The sequence below is a fragment of the Embiotoca jacksoni genome, unplaced genomic scaffold, assembly GCF_022577435.1.
Source record: "Embiotoca jacksoni isolate LCO1_2020_lvr unplaced genomic scaffold, fEmbJac1.0.p SCAF_18, whole genome shotgun sequence".
Lineage (NCBI taxonomy): Eukaryota > Metazoa > Chordata > Actinopteri > Embiotocidae > Embiotoca > Embiotoca jacksoni.
This window is the reverse complement of record NW_027185318.1, coordinates 8,633,583-8,659,599: the sequence shown is the minus strand read 5'-3', so window position 1 is coordinate 8,659,599 and position 26,017 is coordinate 8,633,583. Positions and strand designations below refer to the sequence as shown.

Below are 26,017 nucleotides of genomic sequence, written 5' to 3'. Positions count from 1 at the left end.
AAACAAATGCACGTATTATCCTGGTATACCTGTAGTGTTTGCAGCTGGTTGTCATCTCTGCGTTTTGAGCCATCTTTAGCAGAGTCTGCAGTCGGCTTTATCTCCTGCAGAGACGATGCCAACAGCTCCTGCTGTTTTTGATGAGACAGGAGTGCAGCCTCTGTTTCCTGCTCCTTCGTCAGCTCCCCTACTAGTTTATCTACTTCCCCTGATGGAAAGGTAGCAGTGACGAGCAGCAAAGTTTCAGTCTCCTCCCCCGTCAACATTACTGCCCTCTCCTTTTCCCGCTCTTCCAAAAAGGCACTAAGTTTATCCTTAAGATTGTCTTGTTCATGAGCTTTCAAGTTCATTTCCTCCTCAACATGTCTCCTCCTCTCTTTCTCCTCTTCAAGTTCCCAGAGAGCTTGTCTGAGTTCTTCTGATACTTGGGACCACCTGAACAGACAGATAATTTTGAAATGTTTAATCGAGTCACAGAATAGCTTTGATTAACTAGTTAAAACAAGTAGTAAATATAATTTTATACAATTTAACAGTTGCAGAAAAATGTAGCCCCAGTACATGAACTTTTTAACCAAATGTTTTATGTTGTTCTAGTGCAGTAACCAGGTAAAGTATTACCATCATACATGTTGTATTTAATGGAGAAATTTCACCCTATTCATTTTGATACCCCAAATTTCAATTAGCCCAACAACATATGGAATAGATTTAATCTGGTACGAACAGATTTAACGTGGTGCAAAAATTTACTTCATTTGTTTGAGAAAAGAAACATTTTAGACAATTTGAATCTTTTGCCCTGAAATTTTAACTGACAGAGGCACAACTAAATTGAGCACCAATCATTTTACAAAAAAACAACAACAAAGAAAACTAACTAATTTAACATTATAAGCTTGATTACCTGCTCCTGGCCTCCTCCAGCTCTTCAGCACTCTTGATGACTTCCTCCCTTAACACATTCAAGTCCCGGTCCTTACTAGCCAGCTCCTCATGTAGTTCTCCACACTGCTGATTCAGCAGTTCTTTTTCCAAGTCCATCCCATCAAACTCCTGCTCGGACATTTTACTAATCTCCATTGCTCCCGAAGTGGAGTTGTGAGGCGACTGAGGATTGGAATTATCAGCCACGGGGACGTAGTACTGCGAGCCAGAGTTATTGGGGACGTCGTCATTTTCTTCAAAAAGACGCTGTGAAATTGACAATAGAGACTGATCTCCAAACACTTCACTGTTCAGCTCAAAACTGAAGAAAGGAAGAAAAGCATGTAATTATGAGACTGTAAAATAAACACATGTAATAAAGCCTGTAAGCAAACACATGTAGATATTGCTGCAATAGTGAAATAATAGTTTCTCTCACCTGCAGTCTGCAGAGATGTCCAGCTGACTGCACTTTTCAAGGCTATCATTCACCACTGAATAGTGAGAGCATTCAAGGGGAGCCGAAGACAAGTAGCGCTCCATCAGATTATCCCCAGGTATTGATGCATTCATACTGTCCTGATCAGGTCCACTTTCCAGATAGACCGCATCTCTACTAATCGTCTCATCAGAGCAAAAAACAGCCTTTGCTTGGTTCTGACGGTTCTTAGAAGCTTTGAGTCCATTAACCTCCTCCTCTCTAAACTTAAGTTCTTTCTCCCTCTCGTCCAACAGCTGCCTGATTCGCTCGACCTCCTCTCTGTGCTCCTCCTTGAGTCTCTTCATCTCCTCCTCAAGACTCTGGAGACGAAGGGCAGAGCTGGCATCCTCCTCACCAAATCTCCTCTCAACATCTTCCTCCTCCTGAAGCCTTTTCCTCAGCTCCAGCACTTCTTGGTTTAGCTTCTCCTTCTCCTCTTTGTACTGCTGCATCACAAGGCACTGAGTTTGGACTTGGCTTAAGTGGGTCTGGAGGTTCTGCAGTTGTGTCTCCCTTTCTTTTCGCTCCTCCTCCCACCTTTGCTTCTCCTTCTCCAGTAACGAAAGCACTTGTTGATTTTTCTCCATCTCCTCTGCTAGTTCGGCACATATGCGCTGGCTTTTCTTCCTCTCTTCTTCTAGCTCAGCCCTCAGCTTGTGCAGAACCGAGTCGGTCTCAGTGTCGCTGTCAGTGCTGAAACCAGACTGGGTACCAGGACTTGCATTTCCTGATTCCTCAGATGGTGCCTCTTTATGACTGATGTTTGCATCTTGGGAGGAATGGTGAGGCTGCCGATTATGAATGTTAGGGTCTTCAGCACCTGACTGACTTTTGATTCGTAGAAACTCCACACTGGTCTGCGTAAAAGACAATACAAGAATTATGTAAGGGAAGTTGTTATGCACGAGTTATGAAGAGCACTTTTTTTCTTTTTTTTTGAAGCTAACAATAATCCTGAAGTGCTACCACATGTTTCGCTTTGTGTGGCACTTACCTGCTGGAGCTGCCTCTGCAGCGCCTGAATCTGTCCAGCGAGTAACTGTGCCTCCAGTTGTACCTGGTCTCTACTGCCCAGGGCCTCTTGTAGGTTGGAGCTGAGTTTGGAAATTATTTCATTACGCTTCTCCACAGCCTGTTGTAACAGCTGCAAATAGAATAAAAAGAATAGGTCAATTTCATAAGCCAACAAGACAAACCAACTCTTACAGATTATTGTAGAGCAAAATACACAAAAATGACAAAAAACTATTTACTACATATCAAAAAGGCTTTATACAAAGAGGAAGAACCACAATTTCAAGCTTAGGAAACAAGTGAAATACTACGTGACACTATAGTCAAGCCCATTTAAGATCCGAAGTTTACGTTTACAAAATGTAAGACATTTCGCCACATTTCCATGACCCGAAAACACCCTGCAACCTCATTCCTCCACACAAACCTTCATATCATAGATGAACTGTACTGCATATTTGGATTGGAGCAGCCATGCAGAAGAGGAGACCTTTACATTCCCCATGGGTTAGTGATGACACGGAAACTAACAAATCACCTGTCTCGCACTCGAGGCAAGAACATAAGACTTTAATTGTCTTAGTGGGTAAACAAAGCAAGACGACAAATTTACAGCAAAGGACCAAACAGATCCAATTAGAACGTGACACATCATGTACACAAGACTGATTTAATGAGCAGTTTCAGAGCCCAGTTTTTAGAGTGTGAATATAAGGTTTAGGATTAAGATGTCAAGTATATAACAGTATTCGTGACATTAAACTTACTTTGCAAGTCATTTTGAGTCATACGTAAGCCCAGTTGAATTTTTAACAGCAACACCAAAATAAGACCACAAGGAAAACCTTCAGTGAAAATGTACTGAATTATGTCATATAAAAGTGTTTTAGTCATAAAATGCACATGCAACATATTATAACATAAAAACATTAAGAATTTGATATCTTATGTAAATGTCTAACTGATTTACCTTGAGCTGCTCTTTGCCAGTAAGTGTAGCCAACTCCTCTTCTCTCAAGTCTTCCACAGGGGACAGACTTTGCTCCAGGGTGGGGGACTGATCCTTCTGCTGAACCTCTGATCCCTCTGGCTTTTGGGGTTCCTACAGGATCAAACCGTAATACAAATAAAATTTTAACAATGGCTACAAAAATGTCAGTACAAAACCATGTGCTACAAATATGTGCATTAATTGATTGTGAACTTTCCCTTTAGAAAGGAAGTAAATAGTGCTACAGTTAAACCTGCCGAGGTTGCTATGACAACATGCCCTACAGGCAATGTGATGGTTAGTGACCCATTTCTCTAATGTATGTTTACGAGACAGGGGGCACAGACCCCTTGTTAAAGCATATAGTGCGCAAACAAAATTGGTAAAAATGCTGGAGGTCAAGTAATGCGAACCGTGAACAAACCTGAGTGAAGTCAAGATAATTGTGTCATGAAAATTCTCAGTTGTTTTAATTAAACTAGTAGTCTTGAGGTCCACACAAATCTAATTTCCTCAGTCTCTTCTGTTACTCCTTAATGATGCACGGTTGATCATCTCTATGCATTCAGTGGTATACCTGGTTGGTGTTGCTGTTCAGCTCTGTGGCACTGGCTGATGAAAGAGCAGGTTCTACGTGGCCATCTTGCGTTGAGCTGTCATTCTGCGAGACAGCCTGGCCCTTCCTCTTCGGCGTCTTTTTCGCCGCCCCCGCACCGTTGCTTTTCGCCCGCTTCTGTCTGAAGCTAGCAAGCTGCGCAGGAAGGACAGTGAGAGGTAGATGGACACATAGGTGAGGACCACCGAGCACCACCACACTATCAGCATGGTGAAGCTTAAGGGTGAAAGGTGACAACAGATTACAGTCCAGATTTATCTTCTCAAAATTTTTGAAATAAATATATAGGAAAGTAATCAAAACATTATTCTGAAGTCCTATGCGTACACGTTGTTGATAGTCCACAATGTAGAAAGAAAAACAGATTGGAAGACCTTATTTTGATGAGTCAGTTGTGCAGCAAAAAATAAAGCCCAACAAAGAAAGAAGAAATCCCAAACTCAAATCCAAAATAGACTGCACCATAAACTGACAAGGTATCCAAGTTCAGAAGGAGGTGATGATCCTAAATATTCTCATATCTCCAGAGGACTGTAGCAGGCCCATGAGAAGAGCAGATTTTAGTGACACACATTGCACAACCTCTCAGCAGACCAGAAACAGAGCGAGGTTAAAAAAGTACACATTTGTTTCAGTTTTCATTTTTCATCTTGTAGAAAATGTCACAATCAGAGAGATGCAGACTGGAGTGTTTTTAAAGCATCTAAACATCTTCGCTGAAGTCATGAAAGGACAAAAACATCAAGAATCTAAACTTGAGAAGTTCATCCACAGTGAAAAACATAATCCTCAATCAAGCCACAATATTGAGCTTGAATTCCAGAGGGACCGATTTGGTACAAATTCACCTCAGGCTGTTTCTCTTTGCAACACAATCCTCCTCTTTTTAAAATCGCTGCCCCTTTCCTCTCTCTCTCTCTTCTTTAAGCAGCTTAAATCAGATTACGGCAGTTCACATTGTGACGGAGATCCTCATAGAGCTCTCCATCAATATCCGACAGTCAATCATTGACTTCCTCTCTTGCTGGTGGTCAGACCTGTCAATTCTTCCTCATCAAGGCACTTGCTCTACTGTCCAGATGTAGATCTTCCAGTCTGCAGGCAACGGCACAGTCGGCCCAACCTCTCATCCTAAAACTCGCTGCCACAGCCAACCTACTGAGCAGAAGGATCCACAAACTCTGTATGGAGGATAGCATGTGCCTAGATTAAGGAAAGAGGGTGGAGACTGGGAGATGCATTCACACGGAGAGGAGGAGACAGTGCTCTGTGTGTGGCGAGCAGCATCAGAGTGTGCATGCTCAATTCGATTTCTGATTACATGGCCTCAGGAGAACTACTTGTTGCTTTGTGCTATAAGTCACATACATGATGCTTGAAAACATTGTGCATGCATGTGTGCCCATGTTTATTCTGATGACATGTTACATGCCAAGTCATATAACCACATTGTAGGTTTCCCTTTGTACTTCCACCCAGTACCATGAAATGCATCCATCCCCACCATACAATTTTCCTCTTTTGACACCTGAAAACAGGTTAAAGCTTTGTAAAACAATCATTCCATCAACTCCACTAAATGTAAATGTCTTTCCCACCTCAAAATGTTGGCTTTCTTACTCACTAATTACTTACATTCCCACCAATCCTCCTTCCATCACTCTATTCACTGCCTCCGCCTGCAACAAAACATCACATCTCAGACAGACATCAGCCAGATGAGCTGTGTTTAGCCCAAGGCCACTTCTGCACCAACGAGAGGCTGACTAACCAGCTGTCTGGAGCTCATTGTGGCCGAATCAAATGTAACTGGGCTGCTGAATGCTGCTACTGTGTTCTGAACAATGTCAACACAGGTCATGCTGCGGTGTCTAACAGGGGTGAAGGTTTCTTTTCCTTTGTGTTTGTATTTTTTTTTATATAAAATATGCTATGCTTTCAATGTGGCAGAGAGATCGGAGCTTTTTGATGCAGCAAACACAGTAAAGGCAGCAGGCAGCACTGCATTACCATAGCAACATCACCCATGTGAGACACAAGCCCAACATAGTGAACCTTACCAAATGTCATGGGCTCACTGCACCACCTGATGGCCTGCAAGCAGCATGACATGGGATGCCAGGTGCACGTCTATTTCAAGCATTCAGCCATTATTGCACAGCAAATCTCTTTTAAGGTCTACATTCAATGTAATCTGTATTGTGAATCACTCTTTAAAGAACAGAGAGCTTAAATCTCAAAAGTTGACAGCGATCACACCATGGCGCAGAAAGAAAGAAGTTTTGATTGGCAACCCAAGAGAAATGAAATTGTTTTTTTTTGTTTTGTTTAAAGTTGACAGAAATCACAAAGAAATAATGTCCATACACCCACAGTCCCATTACAACATTAAATGTTTCTGCCAGTCACCACTTTCTATACTTACCGACTGACTTCGAGGAATGTTAGAAGATTTCTGTCATAAGGGATATCAATATTTTAGTCGAGATATTTTCCAAGTACTACGCATCACATTAACACACAACTCAAATCTTTTAAATGATTCCCACCATGAGCTGAACACCACGAACAATGAGCAAATGCAATTCAATTAACTAACCTGATAATGTGACCCATTTGGTTTTTAGACAACGTGGCTTATCGTAGATACACGCCAGGGCATTCTTGATTAGTGGCCCATTACTAATATGGCCTCCTATTGAAGTAAAAACAGCTGCTTGCCCTTTCTACGTCGGCAACTCCACAGTAACTTCTTTCACAGACTGATGAAAAAAAAATGCTTTGTGAAAAATTATCCAATTTACATATTCCATACAGCCATCCGCTCTTGTAAATGTCTCTTACATACAACTTACTCTATAAATAAGTGTTTTGTTTTTTTGTGGTTTTCAAGACTTTCAGGTCATTGCCTGCACTACTAGTGATCCAATCTCAATTGAAATCATATTTTATTCCTGGTTAGGATCAATTTAATTCAGATTTTATTCTCGAGCATTCTGCAGTGTTCATATATTCTTCTTGTGTTGTTCTGGCTTTAAATATTGCTTATAATTCCCATCTTTTTGTTTCGTTAATTATTTTTGTTTTGTTTTAATGCTTCTTTGGTGTTGCGCAACACTTTGGCCAACTTCTGTTGTATTTAAACGTGCTACATAAATAATAAAAAAAAAAAGACTTTAATTTAAGGCTGTGACATAATCCCTGTAAAATTAATAGACCCATTTTTATTGGGCGCAAAGCCGGAAAAAAAATAATTCTCTATGTTCGTGGCAAGTTGTTGTAGCTGTGGAGTAAATGTGCAAATGTCTTTTACTCGGTGTCAAAAAAAACAAACAACAACACATATTTACCCCAAATGCAACATCGGAAAGAAACTGAATGGAAGTTTTAACTTAACCATCTTGACAAAAGACCTACGACGAAAACATCGGCTGCACCTGCACTGTTTGTTTTAACGTCCATTAACGTTTTGTTGCGTGCAACAATCCAGATGGCGGACGAGCCGTGCAAAAAGCGAGTGCCTGCAAATGTTCTGGGCAAGTGCGATCTTAAGAAACGACCAAAAACGTACCAATGATATTGGAGGTGGGTGTACAGTATTTAGAAGTGGACAACCGCGACGCTGTGACAAAAGAGTTTGCTAACTGCTTAGCATTCAGTATTAGCGTGCCTTAAAGTTAGCCACAAACCTTAGCTCTCCCAGCTTCTACTTTCCTTCGCCGTTCATCTTCGTCCATGACTTAGTTTTAAAAAAAAATAAAATAAAAAAAGTTTAGGACGTATGGCCTAATTCAACCGAAAAGCAAATCAGGCCTTCCCTTCTAGAATAAGTTAGCTAAAACAAACACAAATCTTTGGGCTTCCTTTACATACAAACTGTCAACAGATCATATTCAGTATGGCCGCCAAGTCAGTTCAACTCCGCCCTTATTAAATTTCCTCGAATTAACGGTCCAATGAAATCCTTGCACTCGATGTCTTCAGCCAATGGGATCTGCGCTCTTTAAATATATTCCAACACTCAAAACTTAGAACCCAGTTAGACCAATTAGATGGCTGCGTCCATCCGGCTATCTTGGATTGACGGTTCTTGTAGCCAATCAGAAGAGGTTGCACTCCAGCGTTTTGAATTTGCAGTGACTTTAGCATGGTTCGACGCCTGAGGGCAGTTACATTAAAGTAGGTAGGTAGGTAGGTATTTACTTTATTAATCCCCGAGGGGAAATTTTTTCGCTACAGCAGCATACATACAGAAGCAATAAGACAATAATAGAAACAATAGAATAAAATAATAATAGAATAGAATAGAATAATATAATAATAGAAAAGCAATAAAATAAAATAGCAGTAAATAGCAGTAAAAAAATATAAATATAAAATATAAAATGCACAGTATATACAGTACATTATATATCTATATATATTATATACAACAAACCAAGAAACAGTCAACATATACATATATATATATATATATATATATATATATATATATATATATATATATATATATATATGTGTATATATATATATATATACAGTACAGTATATATCTATATATATAATATACAAACAAACCAAGAAACACAGTCAACAGTGTTATTGTACTGTGATGGATTTTGCCAGAGGTGAGTTATTGTAAAGTCTTATTGCAGTGGGCAGGAATGATCTCCTGTATCTGTCCTTGTGACAGCGGAGCTGGAGCAATCTTTTAGAGAAAGTGCTCCGCTGTCCCTGCAGCAGGTGGTGGAGAGGGTGGTCAGGATTATCCAATATGGATAATAGTTTGTTCAGCGTCCTCCTCTCCACCACCTTTTCCAGGCTGTCCAGTTTGCAGCCGATGATGGAGCCGGCCTTCTTAACCAGTTTGTTAAGTCTGTTGGTGTCACCGGCTCCAATGCTGCTCCCCCAGCAGACCCCAGCTGATAAAGTATTTAAACGGAGGTAAAACGTCGCCGCTACTCAGATAACATTTATTCAAAACTAGAGCTGTGTTCTTTTTGTGTAGGTTGTCTTTACTGAACTATTTATTTCTAAACATCTAAATATTTCAATAATAAATACAATAATAATAAATTAGCACTTAATTTATCCATTGTTTATTTGCAGTGTGAGCGACCAGTAAGCCTTCAATCACCATCATCACCCAACATGCACAAACAGTTCAGGGCCAAGTTTATTGGCCTTTGCATTTTATAGGTATGCTCTAACTCTAACAAAACGATTGACAAAACAAATCAAAAGATAATGTATACAAAAAAATAATAAGACATGCAAAGTTGGTTAGGTTATTTATCTTCACCCTCACTCACTCTCTCTTGCAGCATAGAAGCCAAACCACGCAGGTATGCATGTTATGGTTAAGTGACAGTGGTAAACAGTACAGGTGTGTTACCTGGCAACCACTGTGTGGCTTTAGTTTAACTGAAACACAAACATGCACACAAAGTAAGCATTAGTCCAAATGCCAAGATTTCAGATAAATTTGACGTTACAGGCTATTTACCCACAGGTTGGTTTGGATGTTTGATTTCAGGCACTTATATTAATTTCAGCTGTGTCATTTCATAGGATGGCAGTTCTGTGATTGATCAGATGACATCAGACTCAAACTGCGGGAGAAGGTAGGCGAGACGCAGAGTCATTTCTTTTTTCAAGTTGAAATAGTTGTGCTGGCTTTTTTCTGCTTTGATAAATCAAATTCTTACCGGTCTTCACAGAGACTGGAAACCAAAAAGGAAAATATGGACAATAGAACAGAGTCTGCTCAGTCAGCAAGTAAGAGATTATTTTGTTAAGTATCTTAAATGGTGGATGGTATCTGCTTAGCCTGCTTTGACAAATATTTATACTTTCATTCATGTAGCTGACGTAAAATTTACTTCACAAGTTGGCGAAGGGATAATAAAGTGAGATACACTTACATGTAAGTTGAGCGTGAACACTGCACAATAAAAGAGTACAAAGTATTGCTGGTTGATCATCCAAATGCAGGAGGAGATGATGAAAGAGGTAAAAAAATTATATTGACGTTAGAAAAGATATTAGAGTAAGTTGAGGTGAAAGACGGGGGTGACGATGCCGACTGAGATTTTGTCTGTTCAGGGAGTTATGATGGGCAGATGGATGCACTCCACCATGCACTGAGGCGAAAACAAGACCTGCTGCAGAGACTGAGGGTCAGTAGAAAAAAATCTTTATCTTTGAATTTCTAGAAGACACTTTTTTTTTTTCATTTACATGTTATTTACTGACTTAAAATGAAGCCACTGGAAGAATTTTGAGCATTCGGCCAGTGTTTTTTTGTTTGTTTCACCTGTCATTGTGAAAAGCTGCGGATTGTGTTTCTGTGTTTCTGTGCAGGAGCAGCACATGTTCGAGGCCCTCGACAGACCTCACACCTGGGGAGGGTCACGAAGGCAGTACCATTCACACTTCATCACTGTCCCTCAGCTTCCTCCACCCGTGGCCCCGACCCACATCCACCAGCCAACCACTCTTCCACCTTTCCTGCTCCCTCCACCACCTGCCCCCATCCAGCAGACTGTGAGACACTCAGCATCGATTTAATCTCCAAAACACCTCCAATCCCCCAGATCGATTACTCTGTTTTTGTGTAGGTTGTTAAATGTATTTAATCCAATTGTCCTCCTGATCCAAACTAACCTGCAGTGAGTACAAGAATTACAAGAACAAGTATTATCTTCAAGGATCAGAGTTACAGTCGTCTTAAAGAAAATTCTGTTTTCTGACCTTCTGACCTCCCTATATTATACGATTTTACCATATTAGTTTCCATTGGTGCAATTTGATTTTATTTAGTTCTTCATCTGTGTATTTGTGTAACAGCAAATTCAAGCAGGATTTGGATTTAACACGCATTGCAAAATGTATGAACCTGTAAAAGTACAGATTACTGGGGACTTTATTAAACCTGAGATTTGTGTAAAAAAAAGGAAAATAGAGAGCTTTGTATTAACATATTTGCACATATTAAATGTGCAAAGAGAAAAATATTTCCCACTGTGTACAGCTCCCCCAGTATCCTGCTACAATTATACAACAGCTGCCACAACAGCAGCCTCTGATCACTCAGATTCCTCCACCTCAGCCCCACCCTGCAACCCGTTCAGGCAGCATCAAAGAGGGTATGTTGCAACAAATAGATATATATGGTTGTTTGTGTATTTGTAAGTTAGTTTATTTGGTTTTTTTTTTGTATTAGACATGGTGGAACTGATGCTCATGCAAAATGTCCAGATGCATCAGATCGTAATGCACAATATGATGCTGAAAGCCATGCCTCCTGTGGCCCTGTCACCACCTGGCGGGCCTACTCACTATGCATCTCATGCTAACTATCTTGGGCAGGTACAAACAAATACACACACACACACACACACACACACACACACACACACACACACACACACACACACACACATACTCTGACAGTCTCTGACCCCTGAATACAAAAAAATACTTTCTGTCCCTCAACAACATCCTAAAACATTGTTTCCAGGACAGTTACCAAGGAAACCGTATTTTTGTATGGCCAGATGTCAAACCAAGGGGAAGTGATGTCCATCATCATCATCATCACCATCATCATCATTATGGTCCTACCCCCGCAGCACCACAGCTGCCACCTATCAACTACCCTGCATGGTTACCAGGGGCGTCATCTGTCCCAGCAGGACAAGAAGGGAGACACCTATTAAACCATGCAACAGCGCCTGTTACACTCCCGCCACTATAATGTACATACATTCACTATAACATGCACAAACACACATGCCACACACACACGTTTTCCCATCAGTCTACACTTGCAAAGTGATAAAGTAAATTGATTGGAAGAGATTACAATTTTATCCATTTGAACTGAAATCTTGAACATAATAAAGTGTTTAAAATATGAAAGGGGTGTTAATACTTTCTGAAGGGACTCTACATGAGCATGTATGTGTGTGTATGTATACTTTTGCAGCCCTTGGAAAAGTAGAAGAAGAAGGCAAAGCTAGTGGTATGAGGTATTTAAGGGATATCCTCCAATTACCCTACATTCAGGCCTAGTTCAGTTAGGTGGCATCTTTTCATGTCACCCTCATGTGGTAGAACAGACGCTTCGCAGCATGAACAAATCTGCAGAAATGATGTGGTGCAATCATGTCAAAGTCCCAAATGAATATTTCCAACATGGGGAAATCCACACCTCGAAAAACAGGGGACGCTTTGGGAGCAAAGAGAGGCTCTAGTCTATCCAGTATTAATGTGGTGGCCCTAACAAACGTAGCCTCCACTGAGAAGCTCAAGAAACCGAATCAAATGAGGTAGGCCTACTTGTATGGACAAACATATTTGGCCCATAAAACCTTCACGTGTGATTACGTGTATATCATCCACAAATATTGAAATAATTGCAGGAATCGTAAACTGTATTCAAAAATAAGGTAGTCCTGATTCTTTTTTTCCTAGACAACAGCGAAAATAATTCCGCCCGAACAGGGACTTGAACCCTGGACCCTCAGATTAAAAGTCTGATGCTCTACCGACTGAGCTATCCGGGCTCTGCAGCGCCAGTCGTCCAAGTAAGGAAATAACCATTCAAAACGATGTTCGCTTATTCTTGGAAATTACACATTTCTCCCACCTTCCGTGATAGGAACATATTACGTTTGTAACTCTATGCTGGCAATCTAAATACAGTCTATAATGTGGGCTAACTGTACACAAAATTCTTCGTGACGTTACCTCTTTGTATGAAACCAGGTTATACAAGCATGTTGTAAGTCATATGCAGTCACTTTTTGTGTTATTATTTTTCAGTCGACACACAAAGTCCTCACCTTGTCTTTAATAGATGAATTTACATCTGTACAAAATGGTATTTTACAGGATTTATAAAACAAAAATAAACAGCAGTAATCACTTGTAATCTACCCATACCGCACTGAATCACTGCATCCTGACATCCCACAGTGTGCCAGTGCTTCTTTATCCCGATCCAAGTACACAACAGAGAACATAGCCTTGTTTCACAGCTGTCAGTCATCATGGCACCTATCCCTTTGATAAATTAAATAATTACAAAATATGTATACGAAAATATACACATACACACCGTCTTAGTTAAGTGACACCCTCTGCATTAACAAATTATTAAAGTGCATTCTTCATTTAAAGAACTGGATTTATGACAGGAAAACTGCCATGCTGAGATTAAGCAGGATGTGGTACACGGTATAGTATTGATATTGTCAGGTGATGTATTTCAAGAGATGAGTAGGTGGTCTCTGTGCACTTGCATCTGGGCCCTTTTTGTGAGGCAAGTCAATATTAATTGCTTAAAACAGCCTTATTTGTTTACTGAAACTATTAATTGAAAAATGAATGGTAATATAACAAGAGTTAAGTGGCATCACATCAAAATGTGCTCGCATACAGCTTTTGTGGATCAGCATGTGTAAATCTGATGAATTATTCCGTACAGCTGCTGTGAAATAACCTGATAACATTTATTTACACAGTGCATGTGTGCATGCAGAATACCGCGTTACTCTATACAATTGATCTTTTAAACAAAAATCTACCTGTGCAAACGCAGCCAGATTTCGGGATAAATTTCAGAACCTTTTATAAAATATTCTTGCAAAGCAATGCAGAAGAATTTAAAAATATGTTATTCAAAAGTGAATTTTAAACTTGTTGAGGCCTTCATACGTTTTGGGAAGACCCAAATACAGAGCAGAGGGTAGGTTACACAGCCTCCTGCACATATTCACAATGAAAGTCTGTGTGTTACCAGCATCTTTCGAAACACATTTCTGTGAATATTTTCATTGTCAAAGAGCCACCATACATTCTTCAATTTTCTTCTCATGCCATCGGATTTGTAAAAGTAGAAACATCACAAACAGCACAATCTGGATTATTGTGGTCACATTCTGGGCAACTTGTTGCGAACATACCAAGGATGCATCCAGCAGTGCTGAGTGCTCACAATTTTTTGTTTACGTTGTAACAACACATGCACGTTCTTTAGGTAATCTTTTGACATTAGAAAAAGGTGTAGTGTAATCTGATGTTATCAACGGCTATTAGAAATAACTTGATCCTGCAGGTCCTCTTCTGATAAATAGAGGTCAACTTTGTGTGCCTGTCTAGGCATATCATGAAGTCATGGATGTCATAAACTCATTTTGTCTTTTAACGGTGAATGGCGGGATCAATCTAAACATGTCCAGATGGTTTCTACATGAGAGTCTGAAGGGATCATGGTACACCCGTCTTGCACATTCCCATCTTCATCTGTGAGATCCAACGGTCAGTCCTGGATAAAGTTTGTCTGTTTGGTTATCTCTAGATGGTGGGATGGAGATACTTATTCAGATGGCTTGATTATGTAACCTAAAGTGAGAGAGAGAAAGATAAAAAACAAAAAAAAACATTTACATGTGGTGCATACAGGCAAATTAACATAGTCATTCAAGCCACACAAAAAGCATTCACCTTGTGTATGCGAGGAGGCATATCATCCTCTGAGCTCTCCTCTGGTAGTGTCTCATGGTGTCGTGGTGCTGCTTGACCCTCCTCTGCCCATCCTCCCATGGGCACACGGGCCGACCTCACTACCTTCCCCCCTGCACTAAAAGGGTCTGGGAAAAAAAGAAAGGCATATACAGTGAAGTTGAAAAGTGCTTGCATTTAACACAGATCTGTACAAAGCCTGTGCAGCTACTGTGCAGTAAAATGTCCTCAGTTGATTGAAACAAATCTAAAAAATATATGACATACCTACTCACTTTTAGGGTTTCTTGTTTTGATTTGATTTTTTTTTTTGATTTTATACACTTTATTAATCCCCGAGGGGAAATTTCTTTTTTATTTTGTAAACTTCCTTCCAAGCTGATCCCATGTCTCTTTCTAAAATGTACTAATTTTCTAAAGGTATATTTGTCTATCAATATGTTTTCATCCAGAAAAATATCAGCTTCACAAATGCAGTGCCACCATGTCAATTACATAAGCCTAAAATGAGTAATATTATCAAAAAGTAGGGCTAATGACTTAAAAGCAGATACCTATGGGGGGTCCACTGTAGCGCTGGTGACTGCTGCCCTGTGCCCCTCCCTGGCCCAGGGTGGTACTGCTGGTGGCTGAAGCTGAAGTGGGAATGGCGCTCGGACTGGGAACTGTGGTGGGGAAAGTGTGTGAGCGGGGGAAATTTCGAGAGTGAGGATTGGGTTCGCTCCTCACTTCATCGGGGACGCTGTCACTGCTTTCGTCGCTCTCCTGTCTGTGCCACGTGTGACGGGACAGCTCGCCACGTGACTGCTGCTTATGGAGCTTCAGGAAAATAAAACAGGACAAAGATGAATGGGGCCCAAGTTGGAGAAGATCAGTGATATAGTACTTGTCTCAAGCATGGACATACACATTTACCTCATGGATGTAGACTGCATGAATGCTCATCTCAGTGGAGGCATACTCTGATAGGACCAAACTGGCAAGTTGACCCTCCCAAGCACTGCTGCCTGAGCTTATAGTTCGGGCATCAGTCCTACAGGAGAAGAGAGCAGAAATGTGGAGAAAACAGAACATGAACAGGAATAAGACAATGATGAAAAGAAAGGACAACACTGAATGTAAATTTTGCACTTCGAATTGTGAGTACATCTGTTTTTATCCAGAAGCTCAGTGAGTATCTCAAGTCAGGACATAAAGTTGAAGCCTGAAAACCAGTTCAGACAATTCAGAAGGAATATTTTCTCACCCTGAGCCAATCATTGCTCTGCTTGTGTGGCTGGCAGCCCTGTGAGCTGCACTCAAACTACCTCTGAGGTGAAGACTGCTGCTGATTGGGGAAAGAGAGCGTAAGGCGGACGCCCCATCGCTTATGCCTGCTGCTGCATGATTGGCCAAAGAGCTGTCCCGGCCAAAATGAACAGAGGCCAGTGTAGAGGGACCTGTCAAGAAGTTTGCGACGAGACTCCTTGGCTACAAGAGAGAGAAAGTACAAGAGAGTAACTCCATATCCCAGAAGAGGATAGATAGGACCACTGTGATAATTGAATGTTAGTTTATCGGCGTACTTCAGACTCCGACAACGACAGCGGATGTGTTTCTGAAGGACCCCCTGTGGCCTCTCTGTGAACTCTTTCCTTTAACTGGCTGATGAAATGTGTGGTCTCTTGAGGAGGCTGCCACTGGGGGTTGGTGATGGCAAAGTGCATCAGCGATAACTCAGTCTTCCCATCCTCTGCCTGTTGATAGATAGATGCCTCCGTCTTCCCCTCTGACATCCACTACAGAGGGAGGATCAGTGGTCAGTTAATTGAGTGTGTGGCACACAGTTTATACATAAGCCCTTTAAATACATATCCACAAATGTATCTGTATCTGTGTTGCTCACCGCTGGGTGTCCATGCTGCCTGATGTCCATCTGAGCAAAAGAGCAGGTGTCTCCCACCCCGACCACCTCTACAGTGAAGTTCCTGAAGAAATCGATGATCTCCAGAGACTTTCTCCTCAGACAGAAGATGAGGATGATGGGAGTCACCACTGGACTGAGCAGCTCCTCCAGAATAAACACCTGGAAACAAACAAATGGGAAATGTTAAACTGTACACTCTTTGGAGCAGAGACGGGTTCACAAGCATACCAAAGTTATTTCGATATGGGTAATGTAAACATATCACAAAGACTTAAGCTTCAAAGTTACCATCAGCTCTAGAAATATGAGTGGGGAGTTAATCCCTTTTCCTAGCAAGCATGCAAGCATGGCACTAAACCTCCATTGCGCCAGTGGATAGCCAAGAGCAGAAATCTGTATTTTTTCTAGTCGCTATGAGACATGAATACAAAAAACAGTGAGTGCAAAATGTGGAAAAATAACTGTTCAGAAGATATGCGTGAGTATAACTACACCTTATGTTTTCATGCTATGACATGTTAAAATATGTATCTAGAAAATGGCCTTTAGAACAGTTTTTATGGTAGGCCTATGGTAGTTTTTTTTTTAAAGTCAATTCTAACTCTTCAGTCGTTCAGTATTTGTACTCACTGCTTTGTACTGGAAGAGCTGGGAGAACTGATCTCGGGTCTCATATCTGTGTGCATTGCCCTGCCAGTGGTCAGGCATGTAATGGATATGAGCCAGGATGACCCGCAAAAGCTGCTCAGGACAGAACACCATGTGTTTATCAGGAATAAATGACCTGTGGAGAGGAAGAGGGAGAGAGACAGGCGGTGGAAATTAAGTTAAGTTTTAACAACGTGAGCTCTTGACTGACGGTGTTATTGATATAATAACAGGTTGTCACTGCAACTCTACAAAACAGGCACCACATTAGGAAAAAAACCAAGACCTTTGGGATTCCGTTTAATAGCAATAAGTCTGGTGTTTGAAAGACTGAAATCGTACTAAAATACAAAAGAGGATTTTATTATGTCAGAATTTCATAAATTATTTATTGTTTTTAAGTTGGCCGAAAGTACAGAATACAGTTATAGAGACAAAACTCATTTCATGAGAATATTCCGACATTTAACTGTTTCAGTTTTGAGATAATTAAGATTTGAAGGAGTCAGAAATTACTTATGGACGGAAACCCTCTTATACTCATCAGTTTTAGAGCAGAATACGCTGCTGAAGAGCACTAAAGAGATTACAACTCTGGGTGGCTTTCCAAGGGCAATAAAGGAATGGCTCATGGTTAACGGTTGACATAGTTGAAATTAGTTTTTTACATTCATGTTATATATTTGTATTTATATGTATGGACATAAGGCTTTGGGGTTTGTTGTGTTATTCTGATGAATGATTAAACAATTTTTTTTGTCTTTATAAAATGCTTCCATTTATTCAAATCATTAAATCGATGATGTTCATGTGGATTTGGATAGATGACAGTACCTGATATATCACAGTACTCCCCTACCTGCAGACTGTGACACACACTCCGAGCAGTGTGATTGATGAGAGAACATGTTCCACTGCAAGAACATCCTCATCATAGATGGTCAGGGCGATGAGGACGGCCAGAAGAGAGCCAGCGAAAAATGCCACATTTTTGGCAACCACTGTCAGCAGCGGTGAGAGGAAACAGTTCATGTACTTTGATGCAGCCTGAAGGAAATGGGAACAAAGGAGAAAGAACAGGATGAGAACAGGAGATAATAAGCTTAATTATTAACTCTGCAGGAAATTAAGTGTAAGTATTGCGAGCATGGTAATGATACAAAACCATCTTAATGTTGAATAAAATTCTGCACTCCATGCACAGGTGTAATGCAGAATATCATACAACATGACCATCGTTTTCTTTATATTTATTTCAGGAAAAAGAACAAGTCTGCGTTTTAAACTTAAAGAAGGAGGATTTTAAGTCTAGCTGTTATCAATCAAGGCTCCAGAGGACAACAAAAATGATGACAATCAAAAATGGACAGGAAATGAGGTGATGCACTGACCTTGTAGCCTTTGCTGAGGCGTGACATCAGCTCGTGGTCCAACTCATTGAAATGACGCAGGTAACATCGACCATAGAGAGACCAACATCTCGCCCCCAGAGAACCGGGCTCTCGCTTGATCACCTGGGTACACACAACTACTGTCAGCATGACTATTAATTATAAAGTACACTGTTTATAGTTTAAATGTGTGTGTGAACAATCTACCTCAGTGTAACTGAAAAAGGCATAGAGAATCTGCCACACCAGAATGACTGGACACAGGAGCAGATTAGCAATGCCAATCCACAGGATACGAGACGCTAGCCTGTCTGCAAGCTCGAGCCTGTTACTTCCTCTCTTATACTCTGGTTTTAGACTCCACTCATTCTCAAATAGAGAGCCTGCAGGAAGAAAACAAGGAAAAGACAATAAAGATTAAAAAAATATGGCTTCTTTGTAAGTCCAGACTTTGTCAAAATCATGTGCCAACAGGGGGAAATGCATGTGCACATATGCAAATAGATACATGACACAGGACATTAAACAAATTCAGGAAACACACGTGCATTAATAAATCACAACAAACCAAAAATACAAACACACCTGGTCCCCAAAAAAAGATGAGCTCAAAGTTGTATTTGAGCCCCCGGGTGTAAAACACACACTCTCCCAGGACAGGAGGTCGAAATCGCACAGGAAGGAGGGATTTATTCACCATGGCAACCTGGAGAAGAACCGGAAGAAAGCTTTGGAGTGAGGTCACACCGTTTCATTGAATTTGAAAGCAGTGTTGTCAGACATAAATAATTCAGCTACTAAACAGTATTACCATGTAGTTTTTAAAGCGAAGGATGCGGTGGTAAATGTCCAGCTCTGTCAATTCTTTCTTATGGATGCAGATCTGATGCTCCTTCTGGATTTCAACTATCCTGGCCTGAACCTCCTGCCATGTTGCATAGGGGAGCTCTGACTGAAGTATAAAAACGCAATATGGGTTAGTGGAAAGGCTTTTTTTTTCGATGTGATGCATGCATTTAATGTCAACAGAAGAAGCCTTCATATGACCAACATTAAACACAACATCCTGACATATTGCTTTTTGTCTCACCATGGTCATCTTAAGGGCGTTGATGTAGAAGGATCGGATCTCCCAGTAGCAGCACACGTTGTAGATGAATTTGATGAGGCGATGTAGCCAAAACACCCCAGAGATTATCAGCACAAAGATCACAAAGGCATTGTCTTGGATACTGCAAGAGAAAATATTTACTTTTATTATTCAAACCCTAAATGTGTGTATTCAACAGCATTAACATCACAGCTCTGACACATTTCCAATGACTTAATAGAAAAAAAAACAACTAATATATCTGTTTCATTTTGCAATCATTTCTGAAGACAAACGATTTTGCGTGAAAATTTAAGTGCAATTTTATCATTTGTGTTCCGGCATCCTCTATCTCCCTAAAACTTTAACAACTGTAAGACCTTGTCCTCAGAAACATCACTTTTGTAATCCGATTATAGTTGTAGTGTCTCTGTACTGTAAAGTAAATTTACCGAAAACACCGTCAGACTCACCGGGCACTGCAGACATCCATTGGGAGGAACGCATCAGGCAAAGTGACTTTAGATGAATCGGTGTGATTTACGAACTTGTTGGCAAAGAGGACATCATAATCCACACAGTTGGCCAGGAACACTGTGAAGCCGACCACAAACAGCAACTGACTGCACAGAGAAAGAAAGATGGAGGTGGCAGGTGGAGTGGGAAGACAGGAAGGAACAAAGAACACGAAAACTGACATAAAAGACACATTCAAATCCATGAATGAAAGTTAGATACTAGACTGTGTGAAAAATCAAATGTAAGAGGTATAAGATACATACACCAGCTCAAAGATCTCTCCGAGCAACATACAGGTGAATCCATTCTTCTGGTGCAGATTATAGACGTGATGGACGTTAAGGAATATAATGAATGCATCTGAGCTTAGAAATTATATGTGTTGAGATATTCACTGCAAAATTAAAGGAAATACAATTCACTTAGCAGAGAATATTCAGAAGATGGCACACAAGCTATCCAAGCTGAAACTATGTCAAAGGATATTCTCTGGAAAAACAGGTCCAGGTTTTCTATGTGGTGCCACTGAGCTGCAAAATAAAGAATATAAAACAGTTGACGGGCATCACTGTCAGTGCAAAACATGAGGGTGTGTTTCTGAGCAACAGGGTCCATGATTTGTTTGTGGTTTGTGTGAGTGTCATACATTTGGCTCCTTCAGGCACATGCATTAGCAGGTTCTCCTCTCCAGGGGGAGAGTCGCTGTAGGACGCCTCCAGGCGCTGGTAGTCTGTGTCAAAATGTGCCATAGTGACAGCAGCTTCAGTCTCACCAAGTAGCCGGACCCTCTGCTACAGACTGGAGAGATGAGGGGAAGGTACAGGAAGAGGGTTAAAGATGTTAAAAAAGTGAACATGCTGGGAAGAGAAAGATAAAATGAGAAAGGTTTACAGCTCACATGTTACAGCATCCACTGAGCCCACCGACATCGACCTTGCAAGTAACTCATTGTGATTTATTCCTAATTGATTCTTTAGTTATTTTCTATTTTTTATCACCCTTCAGAAGGGAGTTTAAAGGTCAGGATCAGCAACAGAGCAGCAACTCTGAAGCGGGACTCAGATTCTTGCTGACAAAGAGGATTTAAAACTAGGTTTCCCAGTTAAAGGGCCCTCTCCTCATTCAACACTAAAGCATACACATGCTGAACAGGCTTCACATTGGACTAAGATGTCAACCAAAGCAGGCATGTAAAAGTTGTCCAAACAGCAGAGTAGATTTTTATATGTAGCACACGGCCTGTGAATCATTCAGCAACAAAGCGATGATCTAGTGTGAATATGAAACTTGTGGTAAAACATCTTTATGTAACAACATCCTGTCTCAAACAGACTAGAAACTAAGGCTGCAATGATTAGTTGATTAATCAGTGAGTGGATAAACAAAAAAAATTATTGTTTCTCTTTTTGTTTAAGTAAAATCTCAAATTCCAGCTTAGTTAATGTGAATATTTTCTGCATTCTTTGGTCCTACATGATAATAAACTGATATAATATAAAATAATAAACATTTTGGCCTGCACATGGACTTTGGGAAACACTGGTCAATATTTTCAACCATTATGTGGCACTTTAAAGACCAAAGAGCATATGGATTTACCGAGACAATAATCATTATTTGTAGCCTTACTTGAGAAGACAAATTATGTGAAACTAAAACCAAAACAAATAAGTCATTAACAAAGGTTTCTGTCTGAAGATTACACCTTAATTATAGATAAAAATCTGACATGCATACAGCTTGTGCTCTAGCAAGGAGGAGGCCCTTCAAAATAGAATACAATAAAAAAAAAATACATACACTACATATTTGAAGGCAGAAACATGTTTACCTCCATTCCTGTACAGTACGTCCCACCCAGCTCTGGTGTTTAAGCAACATTTCCAGCTGCAAAAAAATAAAAAATAAAAATGGAAGAGTCGTTTTTCTTCAACTGTCTCCTTGTCTAACCTACGACCACAACAGACCGCAGGACGAGGCTTTATGCCACATTTCTCTTCGAAGGCGACAGACAGCACAGAGCAAAACCCACACAAAATGCCAGAAATATCATTAATGGTTATTTGACAGTGGAAATTATCACGAAGCCAACACGAGCAAGAACTGATTCAGGTGCTGTTGTTGTTGTCGTGTTTTGACAGCACAGGCCTGCCTCCCTATCCAAAAAAAATGCCCCCTCTCGGATCCCGCAGCGTGAAGTCCTTACCGTTTGCTTGTCCCTCCTCCGCTGTGTCAGGCTAAGACTGTTAAACAGGGAATTTTTTTGGGGATTTTTAAGATAACCCTTTTTATTTTCGATTTCTTTTGGGCCGAAGTCAGACACGAGCCAGTTTCATTTTCGAAACAGGCTAGTAGTGTTGGCGTCTGTCACGGCTGAAATACAGGGACGTTATCCAATCAGAAAAGGAGTTCTCCAACAGCGTAAAAACGTCAGCCAATTAGATTTGGGAAAGGCGGGCTCTAAGTGTGGCGTATATATACCATGTCTGACACGCCCTTGTGTGAGCCTCTATGACGGGTCATTTAGCATATGTCCTGTTTGCCTTATTGAACGGGTGTTTACTACCCCCACCTGGTCATTTTGAGTAGTACTACAAAACTGGCAGAGGTACTGCCATACAGTATGGATACCCCCTGGTGATGCTGCCACATGAAGATCCTGCATATACATTAAAACTAATAGTAATAGTTGGTTATGTGTAGTAATTCATGTAATTCCTCCACTTTATAATTCATTCAGTGTTCTTGCTACATTGTTACGTGTTTATTTGAATACTCCTTTTCATCAGTCGTACTCCATAATCATCTGAATGAGCCCCAATATGTACGGCATCATCGCCTGTACAGGAAAGGAGTAACAAAATCAATCAAAATATGCAGACGCACATTCTGCCATTTATAATGTAGGCTATTACAAATCATTTACCATTTACCCCCACGGGGGGGAAGATCTGTTTCAATTAAGTCATTTCAATTACTTCCGATACAGAGTTTTAGTCATCGTACAGAAAGCCAGTTAAACATGCAAAATTTGTCTTCCGACAAGCATGCAAGTCAATATATGGACAGCAAAATTACCAATAATAAACTTATATGCACTTGCATGAGCACCTCTTCCCTATAATTATTGCTGATTTAAGTCTTTCCTTGAAATTTCCTTGTAAATTAGCAATTGTGAGCAAATTATGGGCCTTTAAATAAACCCTCATTAAAATTAGTAAAATATAGAAAGCAAAATTGTGTCTGACATCTCGAGCCCTCATGTCTTACAACCTCCACTACAAAAAGACCTGAAGTTAGTGATTACACATACAGTACGATTTAAACCTCATCAATGAAGCCATCAAAAAATTTAAGCCTGTAGAAGCTTCAAAATATCCAAAGATAAAACAGCCATTAAAGAATAGATAAAGTGTTTGTCGCTTTCAAATCAAGCTGAGATTTTATTAATGGTCTTGGCCAAAGATTAGAGACTTTGATGATGAAAAAAAAGGGTAGGCGACTGATTTAGGAATTAGGATAAAACGTGAGACTGAAATAAGCAATATACATGTGCATTTCAATGTTCATACAGTAGATGAGGTGCAGGAGCTGACTCCACAGTACAAAGATGAAGCTTTGCAAAGAAGCTCACCTTCTGTCACTCTCTGCAGTGATGAATATTCATATTTGATTGTTAAGCCTCTGAAGTGACAGCTGGGCTTTTGTTCACTGTGTCACTGCATTTGTTACATTGTGTGTGTGTGTGTGTGTGTGTGTGTGTGTGTGTGTGTGTGTGTGTGTGTGTGTGTGTATATACCTTAATGACAATTTCATTAACCAAACACAAAATCTAAGTAATATGTCAGGGGCTTGACAGTGTTACAGCAGAAAGATACAAACAAATACACACAAGTCACCAATGTTTAGAGTCTTCTTAGTTTTACTTCACAACCTTTGTTCTTCTCTTACACCTCGACAAACATCCTCACTTAAAAAACAACCTCCTTTTTCTCAGTTTACTCCTCATTTTAGGAGATTTTTTTTAAAAGGGCAGGGGTGTCTTGAGTCAGGGGGGAGCCTCTGTAATCCAGTTATTATAGTGATCTGGGTAATTAAATCTGTTCTGATTCAGATTAGACTTCATTCAATTTAATCCAGTAGAAAAAGTCTGCCACAACGAAGCTCGCTAAGTGATCAACACCAAACAGTAACTGAGATTTAAATGTATTACAGTTTGATTCAAACCAGTGCCTCTGATGATGGTAAATCTCCACCTTAGTTATATGTTTTGCAGCTTAATTTCATTTTGTTTCATACTTTTGGGCAACATTGCATATGGTGCATATGAGCTAAAGGAGTCTCAGTAATAGAAATTATTCTGATTGATCTTGTGTGTGTATGTCTGCATGCATGTGTGCTCTGCTGCAGGCTATACAGTAGCTGGTTGATTAAATTACCCTAAATTCTGCTGGGAATTAGGGGGTTGACAGCTCATTTGGTCCAAAGGCATACTGTGATGCTGCTGTGCAGCCCATGGGTGGTGCTGGGATAGTGGCTATGGGGGTGGGGTGTGGCAGGTGGGGGTGCTCGGGCAGGGTCTGAGCAAGGGGAGGGAAAAAGGGAATCAGGATGAAGTCATCTCTTTAGAGCAACTTAATTAGATCGAGCCTCTTCCTGTAAAAGCACCAATGTAAACCCAACACAGCGGATGTGAAATCTCCACACAAAGGAATGTTCAACAGGGATGTTGCCTTCTTTGCAGGGCTGGTTATAACCAGTTGGGAGATAACGTGGACGTCCCAGAATGCATTGAGTTGATGCATTCGTGTTCCTGCCCCATTAGTACTTCTACAATTTTCTATGTCTCTATATTTTATGTTAGAAACCATGAGTTAAGTTGGTCTGGCGGTATTTTATACTTCTTAATAATACTGTTAAAATTGTCAAATGTCAATATGTCATATCAAAATGTCGTGGACATCTGGGACCACCTAACCAGCAAGGTGGGGGTTTTAGTGTATTGGTGGAGACAACGAAGTCCTAGAATGTGTTGGGTTTGTGTTAATTAGCCCTAATTATAATTATATGCACCATGAGTTAAGTTGGCTTAACTTAAAATTTTAACCCATCAACGATCAAGCTGTCAATATGATGTATAATAAAGCAGATCCCGAAGTTGTTCAGTGTGGGATTTAGGTACTGTATAGAATAGGAGTTGATTTTTGCCTGAGCTTAAACACAAAGAGCTCGTTACATTATAAGTGTGTCCGATCAATAATAATCAATGGTACTCCACCGTGACAGCCTTACTCCCTACTGACCCATGGTGCCAGGGGACTCAGAGTCAGTGGTCCCATTTCACATTCAAAACCCACCGAGGACACACAACACCTTAGAGAATTGTCATGGACATATTGGTTGCTTGGAACAACTAACCTATGGGGGTGATGATGTAGGTTTTCTCAGAATGCTTTGAGCTAATGTGTTTGTGTTATCAGTTCTCTGCCCTACCAATACTTCTACTGTGTTTTTATAGTCTACGTCCTACGTCATGTAACACGTGGCACCCTGACTGAAGTTAGTTAGGCGGGATTTGAAGATCACAGGATCTGTATTGTCTGTGACTTGTTTGAGGAGCTACGACATCATGCAAGAGGCTGACCAGTGAGTGTGTTTAGTTACAGGTGTGTACTGACAGGCAATCTGATCAATGACAACGTCTGACATGATGTCATCAAAGATAGAAATATTAGCAACACAAGTACAACATTTATTTCCCAGTTAAGATGGAATTGAATTATGCAACACCTGCTAAGTGGAGGAGAGAGAGGTCAAACCTTCATGAATAATTTATTGATAACGTCACTGTAGGCATAATGAGCTTCTTAAAATAGTTTGCTCACTCTACAAAGCGGCAGTGAT

The 26,017-nt window shown here is 40.4% G+C and overlaps 3 protein-coding genes and 1 non-coding gene across 10 annotated transcripts in view; 1 reads left to right on the top strand and 3 right to left on the bottom strand.

Moving 5' to 3' along the window:
• The window catches only part of pcnt (pericentrin), a 33,721-nt gene extending 25,811 nt beyond the window's left edge, over positions 1-7,910 (bottom strand). For 4 of the 7 annotated variants that reach the window (XM_069152562.1, XM_069152563.1, XM_069152565.1 and 1 more), the window contains exons 1-8: positions 7,719-7,910; positions 6,455-6,484; positions 3,991-4,164; positions 3,393-3,524; positions 2,403-2,552; positions 1,367-2,265; positions 908-1,249; positions 30-435 (exon numbers count right to left, since the gene is read on the bottom strand). In XM_069152562.1, the coding sequence (XP_069008663.1) occupies positions 30-435; positions 908-1,249; positions 1,367-2,265; positions 2,403-2,552; positions 3,393-3,524; positions 3,991-4,164; positions 6,455-6,484; positions 7,719-7,766 (2,181 nt within the window). In that variant the 5' untranslated portion in view covers positions 7,767-7,910. The remainder of the gene's footprint in view (positions 1-29; positions 436-907; positions 1,250-1,366; positions 2,266-2,402; positions 2,553-3,392; positions 3,525-3,990; positions 4,165-6,454; positions 6,485-7,718) is intronic. The other 3 variants (XM_069152566.1, XM_069152568.1, XM_069152567.1) reach the window with 1 other exon arrangement.
• Positions 7,911-9,376: 1,466 nt separating this feature from the next.
• Positions 9,377-11,788, top strand: cunh21orf58 (chromosome unknown C21orf58 homolog). The gene is given in 9 exon segments (XM_069152859.1): positions 9,377-9,388; positions 9,601-9,628; positions 9,631-9,653; positions 9,750-9,807; positions 10,135-10,208; positions 10,393-10,575; positions 11,063-11,177; positions 11,255-11,400; positions 11,552-11,788. Coding segments are annotated over 9 exon segments (876 nt in total).
• A 738-nt stretch (positions 11,789-12,526) lies between these two features.
• Positions 12,527-12,599, bottom strand: trnak-uuu (transfer RNA lysine (anticodon UUU)). The gene has a single exon. It is a non-coding gene; the product is annotated as a tRNA-Lys (tRNA).
• Positions 12,600-12,871: 272 nt separating this feature from the next.
• atg9a (ATG9 autophagy related 9 homolog A (S. cerevisiae)) lies at positions 12,872-22,475 on the bottom strand. Its single transcript, XM_069152561.1, has 20 exons — positions 22,320-22,475; positions 21,945-22,000; positions 20,760-20,911; positions 20,600-20,643; positions 20,377-20,441; positions 20,068-20,217; positions 19,595-19,736; positions 19,316-19,456; positions 19,090-19,210; positions 18,712-18,887; positions 18,505-18,627; positions 17,973-18,160; positions 17,096-17,249; positions 16,445-16,624; positions 16,125-16,337; positions 15,806-16,029; positions 15,475-15,592; positions 15,114-15,378; positions 14,542-14,687; positions 12,872-14,439 (listed from the first exon to the last, which is right to left on the bottom strand). Exons 3-20 carry the CDS (start codon positions 20,860-20,862, stop codon positions 14,431-14,433), a joined length of 2,562 nt encoding a protein of 853 aa, XP_069008662.1. The 5' UTR covers positions 20,863-20,911; positions 21,945-22,000; positions 22,320-22,475; the 3' UTR covers positions 12,872-14,430.
• Positions 22,476-26,017: the final 3,542 nt, after the last annotated feature.